The following is a 7435-nucleotide window of genomic DNA, read 5'->3' as shown; positions in this document are numbered from 1 at the left end:
AAAGACTCTCATTCTCAAAGAGCTTAGTAGGGAAGAGATATTGGTAAATACGAAATTTTAACATAATGTGATAAATGGTACAATAAGTATATGTATAGGAGAGCAGCTGATCCAATCCTGGGGAGATGCAGGTGTGGCGTCAGGAAGGACATGAATGGAAGATGCATGGAAATTCGTCAGGTTACAAAACTGCAGGGAACTGTGAAAGTGTGCCAGGCAGTGTATGTACAAACAGGCTTAAGAGTAATCAATAATGCTTATACCACAAGAATGTAACATCCATCCAATTTTAATTATGTTACCTTTTATTATTTTACAATATATTTCCAAAAATGCTGTTACAGTTGCCTTAACTGCTCTATATGACCTGGAATAAAAGAACACTTAGAATTAGAACACATAAACATCAAGCTGTAATACCTACTTGTACTGAACCATTACTGCCAAAGGGATCTATTTTTTTTAAATAAGCAGATGTGTGGCAATGTAAAATGAAATGCAAACTTAAAACAGTAAACTTTGCTTTAATGGCTATGGAAAGGAGGCGGTTTTTTTCTTCAACACATCTGGTCCTGGCAGCAAGTTATATTATGCATTTAGAGCAACATGTGCCCTGAAAGCTTATATTTTCAGTTTGTGCGTGTCACTTGAATCGGAGACCAGACACATGAAACAGTATCATCCTCAATACCGTCAATAACTCCCCCTCCAAAAGGTCGCAGTGTTAGTGATGGTAATTTATAATTAGTTTTCTCCATTGACAATGGATGCTTCTAATTTTCTCTAAAAGAGAATTGATGAAAAAAACAAGAAAAACTTTCAGGGTCCAATTTTCACTTCACATTCTCCAAGTAGTAAAATGGCAACTCTACACGTTGATGAAAAAGGATTTTCCATTTCTTCCTATTAGTTTTTAGTCCTACTAACATTAAAATGTATCTGGATATAGCTGAATTTCCAAAAAGAAAATTTTAGTTACCAAATTATTTCATAAATTTAATAAAGCATTAAATACATGTAATTAGCTCTTATCTACCAAAAAAACCATATATATATATGTGTGTAAATATATTTATTTAATCTTACCTTCACTGAAGTTCTTTTTTTCTGGCTGGACATGAGAAACAAGATTAAGTGACCAATGCTGGCTTTATTTATTTATAAGCAATAATTTGGGTCTTTTTTCATTCAATACGACTGCAGCATTTTAATAATAAATTCATAAAAGGCAATATAAAGAAATACCTACTGAATAGGTTTTTGCCAAGTAATTCATGTTTTAAAGTTAGACTCTACCAAAGTAGCACTATGGCATTATAGGCATTCAATTTTTCTTTCCTTTTTTTCAAGTTTGTCAGTTCTTTACTACTGTTATTTTTTTCTAGCAGAAGATAGTGTGTACTCACAAAGTACGGCCTAGAGACCATTGACAGTTGCTTGCAATATCACAGTGGAATTAACTCTCAGGAGCTGAAATAAACCAAAGTGAATAGTAGCCAACTGGAACCACATTTGGTAACATTCAAATACTCTCCAAAAGCACTTTGCTAATATACATGTTCCCTTCTTCTCAACTGATTTTGTGTTAATCTTATTAAAATTGTAACAAATAAGACTGCAAAGTTTTTGTAGAGTTGTATTTTTAGAGGACTACTATGTTCAAATGAATATATTTTAATTTGCAACATGTCATTAGTAATATCCTTTCTATAAACATGGTTGGCAAAATAAAAAAGGCACAAAAGAGAGGTAATGAGAAATGTTTTCAACTTTCAGTGAAGATAACAAAGCATGTATCTTTCATGAAGAAAAGCAGAGAAAAATGTTCAGTAATTCATGCACAACTTGACCTATAAAAAACTCTTCAGAGAGGTCCTGAGGCCTGAGCAGAAAACAAGTTTTCCTAATCACGTGCTTCATGTAAAATAAAATGTAAAGCTGCACATACATGTTTGGTTTTAACAGTGGACCCATGTTTTTTAAAAAGTGAGGCAATTAAACAAAGGAAAACAAAACCAAAATATTTTCATAAACAAAGCAATTCCACCTGTAGCCTCTGTCCTTTTTACCACTCAGTGGGGGTAAAATGTCCAATAAGATGTAAAATGCAGCATACGCAATCATGTAATCTAAAAACTTTTCATGATAACTTATTGCAAATTGCACTTGACAGTTCACCACAACAATGGAAAACTGGCCCCTTGTTGTTTCACACAGTCCTTGAACCCCAAATTGAAGTCACCAGTAGAACGATCTGGATAAAAAGTTTGCAGCTGTGCTCAGCCAGCTAGCTCCACCCTCCGGGTGGGAGCCGACACGGGACACCGCTTTGTCCTGCTCCTTTGTGGGACTCTCATCCTCAGGCAGGTAGTCAGGCAGCTCTGTGTTCTGTTCTACCTCCACAGGAGTATCTTGGAATGGGACCAACATCTGATACAGAGAACATATTAGGAGTTACTACAAAATCAACTTAATGTGATACATAGTATGTCGTAAGTTAAAGGTCAACTTTACTCCTCATTCTAATCACATTTATTCTCAGGGGCTCTATTCTTTTTAAAATTCTCCTGTTACATGACGGTAGGCCCAATTGCTGAGCACTGCGTAAGCACAGAGAGGAAGGAGCAGAATATAAATGGGAACTCAGAAGTTGATCTGCTGAGGCCCTAGGAGTACATGAACCATCTCTGTCAATGTAAAGATGACTAAAGCAAGTGTCTAGCCACTGTGGGCCTCTGGAGGGCCACGAAACGTCCCATTTATGGGAACCGAAATGAGCGCAAGGCATACAGATTTGTTTTCCCTACCACAAAACTAGTGGAAAGAGTAGCATTAGGCAAGGATTTTCACCCTGTTTACTTGCTGAATGGTTACTATGTTATTTTCTGTACTGGCAAGACTAATTAACGTTAGGAAGAAAGTATTTAAAAATAAATGCAATGAAACCATGTATCCTTTATTTCCACATAAAATCTGCAAGATATCTCTACTGAGATAAAACTTTTATTCACAAGAGCAGACTCTGAAATCCACAAAAGATCTCGGTGTATTTCTAAAACAGTTAACTGTTAACCAAGAAAAAACACATTCTTATACATTTGGCAACTCAATGGGTCTAGAAATACTGGCAATCTGCTAGCCATAAAAAATAATCAAGAGTCTGAATTAGGTATAGAGAAAACTAAATAAATCTTTTACCTCTTCTCCACTTTCACTTTTCACGACTTGCTGAGCTTTCATAACCTTGGTTGATGCTATCGCTGATGCCAAAGCCTAGGCCAGGACAAAAAGGAACAATTTTGAATACTAACTTGTTTACCTGTAACCCCCAAAATATTCAGCCATTTAAAATACTAACCTCTGCTTTCAAATCTGAACGGATTCGCACCACACATCTTTGAACAGCCATTTGAAAAGTAAAGCTAATAACGCCTTTAATTTTTAACAAAGCCTCTTCGCACAGGTTTCTCCGAGACTGAAAAGTAAAAGCAAATTGTTATTAAAATAGGTAAAATAATAAAAGGGATTAAATCAACTAAAAGCACACTGAACTAGTCAATGTATTTTGGGGGAAAGGGAGCATGGAGTAGTGGGAGCTTAGTCAAGTTAATTAAATTTTACAAGATCAACAGCATAGCAATTACTGTTAGATTTTTTAAGCTTTAATACTAATGTGTAGTTTTAATTATTTTTGTCAGGAAGAAGTTAGTCCATGTTAATTTACATCTTAAATCAAACAGAACAAAAGAATAATACAGAAAAAAATGCCAAAAAGTAGAGGCTGCTCTAGCCCAAGGGTGGGCAAATACTATAATGCATCAGCTGTTTCTGTAAATAAAGTTTTATCGGAACACAGCCACATCCATTTGCTTACATATTACCTGAGGATAGTTTCATGCTAAGGCAAAGTTAGTACTGAAGACAAAAGACTACTGAGAGCCAAAGATATTTACTCTCTGGCCCTATAAAGGAAAAGTTAGCTTAAAAATCTCTAGGGATAAATTCTAATAGACTGAAGTTAGAATTAGTGAGAATTCAGTGTTTGAGTCACTATTCCTTAAAGGACTTGGTATTTATAAATATCACCCTTCATTTATGATGTTCTCAATGGTTACCACCGCATTCTCAGGGGTTATCAATATCCTCTTTTTGGTTCTCATTTTCCTCTGATATTGTTCACAGCACAACATAACATATACTCTTCAATGCTTTAATGCAGGATATGACACTACCCTGGTCTTCCACTTACCCCAACTGATTATTCCAGCTCTGTCATCATTAACATTACTAACTCCAATATGACTTCCTTTTCATTTGCCTATCACACATAGCCACTTGGATATCACGTGGTCATCTCAACACAAAATCCAAAGTGGAAATGGATTATAAAGTTCCTGCATTTTCTCCTCATAGCTCCCTCTGCCTCCAACCCACACACCAAATCACTATCTCTAAATTTTCCTGGTCAATAAAGATGGCCAACCAGACACAGGTAGTATGTGCCTCCTCCACAGAGAAGAACCAGAATAGTAAGGAGATTCTCACATTTCAAAGAGATCATCTAGGAGAGAATGCTATGATTCACCAGGGAAGTGACCAGAAGCACCAAAAGTGGGTAAAGAGTGGGTTCAGGACAACTTGCCTGGTCAACTTTTAAGATCTGGGCTACAAGAGAACCCTCTGATCCACACAGGTCTACGGCCTGACATAAGGAGCTGCTTGGATACTGCACAGACATTGTTCTACAAAGGGAATTCACATGGAATTCCACAGGCATCCAAACCTAGAGCAGCTTGAGCCAGGTGCCATTCTGAGAACCTAGATACGATGAACTGCAGGCATGCCTGCAGCCACTGCACAGCTCAGAGGACGGACAGAGGAGCCCAGGCGCTCCAACACACCTCTGAGAAGGTTTCCACCACTCTGCTGTGGGCTACGTTTGAAACTGAGATGTGGCTGGGCATGATGGCTCATGCCTGTAATCTTAGCACTCTGGGAGGCCAGGGCAGGAGGATCATTTGAGGTCAGGAGTTCAAGACCAGCCTGAACAAGAGTGAGAACCTTTCTATACTAAAAATAGAAAAAATGAGCTGGGTGTGGTGGTGCACACCTATAGTCCCAGCTGCTTTGGAGGCTGAGGGAGGAGGATGGCTTCAGCCCAGGAGTTTGAGGTTGTTGTGAGCTAGGTTGATGGCACGGCGTTCTAGCCCAGGTGACAGAGTGAGACTCTGTCTCAAAAAAAAAAAAAAAAGATGAGACTGAGAAGTGACTGGAAAGCATTTTCCAGTTTCTCACCCACACTGTTGGGTGGGGCCCCAGCCTTTCTGGTGGCAGGTCCAAGATGCCATTTAGTGAGTAAGGCACTGGGTAGAGCCTTGTCCTCTGGCTAAGTCAGGGCTTGACCTGGCTGTAGCCCCTGCCTGGCAGGGGAGAGGCAGGGAAACTAGGTTTCCCAGCATGCATCTGGGACAGTAACCACCATCCTGAAGCCCAGAGCTGTGGGACTAAGCCGCTAACAAACTGCATTCCTCACAGTTTCCCACCAGTATAGCCTGCCTGAGAAGGGCCCTGCCCTCTCTGGTCATTTTGGGAGTTTGAAGGCAGGCAGCATCCTGTCCTCAGACTGAATTTGGGCTGAAGTAGCCCCATTCAGCTGAGGAGGGACTAGAGAGTCCAAGCTCTCTTACATACACCTAGGACAATTCCCACCAAGCTGCTATGGACTACAGTGAGACCCAGAAGTAAGAGGATGGCACTCCCCCCAGCATCTTGCCCACACTGTTTGCCAAAAAGTAGCCTCACCTTTCTGGTCACAGGTCTGAGGTGCCATTTCAGGAGTTTAAAGCTGGGCAGCCCAGAAAGAGATGGGGACCTCACCTCCAACCACCCAATGCTGCAGACACAGCCTCATCTGCTCCCAGGAATTAGCTTTTGGTGCAGATGAGTTGTGGGACAACCAGTTCCAGGCAAGCAGGGGGTTACACCCCTAGTAGTACTCTGCTTACTGTGCCCAGTTCTGCACAGAGGATGTAGCTCATTTCCCTCCCTTCAAGGACAGCCAGTGTTTTCACAGCTGTCCCGACCCTGGAATCTCAGCCCCTGGGTCTCTACATTGCTGGAGCCACAGCTTATACTCCCTAGCACCCAATCAGGTCAAAATTCCCTAAATTTTGACATTTAGGGAATGTCAAAATATAGTGGAAAGTCATAACAACAGACTAAATCAAGCAGAAGAAAGAATCTCAGACCTTGAAGACAAGGCTTTCAAATTAACCCAGTTAGTCAAAAAAAAGTCAGAAAAAAGAATCAAGAGAAACAAAAAAAATCTCTGAGAAATACGAGATCATGTGAAGTGCCCAAATATAAGAATCATAGGTATCCCTCAGGGAAATGAAGAAAAAACAAAAAAGCATGGAAAATCTATTTGAGGGAATAATGGAGGAAAACTTCCCTGGTCTTGCTAGAGATTTAGACATCCAGATACAAAAAAGGTCAATGAACTTCTGCAAGATTCAATGCAAATAGGACATCACCAAGGTACACAGTCATCAGTCTGGCCAAAGTCAAAGTGAAGAAGAAAATCCTACAAGCTGTCAGATGAAACCATCAAGTAACTTACCAAGGAAAACCCATCAGACTAACAGCAGACTTCTCAACAGAAACCTTGTAAGCCAGAAGGGATTGGGGTCCCATCTTCAGTCCTCTTAAATAGATAACTGTCAACCAAGAATTCTGTATCCTATAAAACTCACTTTCATATATGAAAGAGAAATAAAATCTTTCCCAGACAAGCAAACACTAAGGGAATTTGTGACCACTAGACCTGCCCTATGAAGAAATGTTCAAAAGTGCTTTTCAGAAAAGAATGCTTGATACCCACCAGTGTAAAAACACTTGACAGTAAAAACTCACATCTCTTACAAAATAGTAACACAAGGAAGGATACAAGGCAACAAGGTAATGATCAACATGATGACTGAACAGTATCTCACTTATCAATAATAACTATGAACATAAATGGTCTAACTGCTCCACTTAAAAGATACATTTACAGAAAGGATAAAAAACCACAACCCAAATATCTGCTGTCTCCAATAAACCCATTTAACTTGTAAAGAGTCACAAAGACTCAAGGTAAAGAGTTGGAAAAAAATATTCCATTCAAAGGAACACCACAAAAGAGCAGGAGTAGTTATTCTCATATCATATAAAACAGAATTTAAATGAACAGCAAAAAAGACAAAGATGGTCATTATATAATGATAAAGGGATCAATTCAAAAAGCTATAATAACCCTAAATATATATGCACCTAACACCAGCACTCACAGTTCATAAAACAAATACTTATTAGATGTAAGAAATGAAATAAACGCAATGTAATAATAGTGGGGGAGTTCAACACTCCACTGACTGAACTAGACAGAACATCGAAG

The 7435-nt window shown here is 39.1% G+C and overlaps 1 protein-coding gene across 1 annotated transcript in view; it reads right to left on the bottom strand.

Annotated features, from left to right (window-relative positions):
- Nucleotides 1-273: 273 nt before the first annotated feature.
- ARMC1 (armadillo repeat containing 1) overlaps nucleotides 274-7435 on the bottom strand; it is a 47799-nt gene continuing 40637 nt past the window's right edge. The window contains exons 5-7 of the mRNA XM_012663194.1: nucleotides 3359-3475; nucleotides 3199-3273; nucleotides 274-2430 (exon numbers count right to left, since the gene is read on the bottom strand). Coding sequence (XP_012518648.1) covers nucleotides 2239-2430; nucleotides 3199-3273; nucleotides 3359-3475 — 384 coding nt within the window. The 3' untranslated portion in view covers nucleotides 274-2238. The remainder of the gene's footprint in view (nucleotides 2431-3198; nucleotides 3274-3358; nucleotides 3476-7435) is intronic.

This window comes from Propithecus coquereli, unplaced genomic scaffold, assembly GCF_000956105.1.
Source record: "Propithecus coquereli isolate 6110/MARCELLA unplaced genomic scaffold, Pcoq_1.0 Scaffold8, whole genome shotgun sequence".
Taxonomy (NCBI): Eukaryota; Metazoa; Chordata; class Mammalia; order Primates; family Indriidae; genus Propithecus; species Propithecus coquereli.
This window is presented reverse-complemented; position numbering and strand designations above follow the sequence as displayed.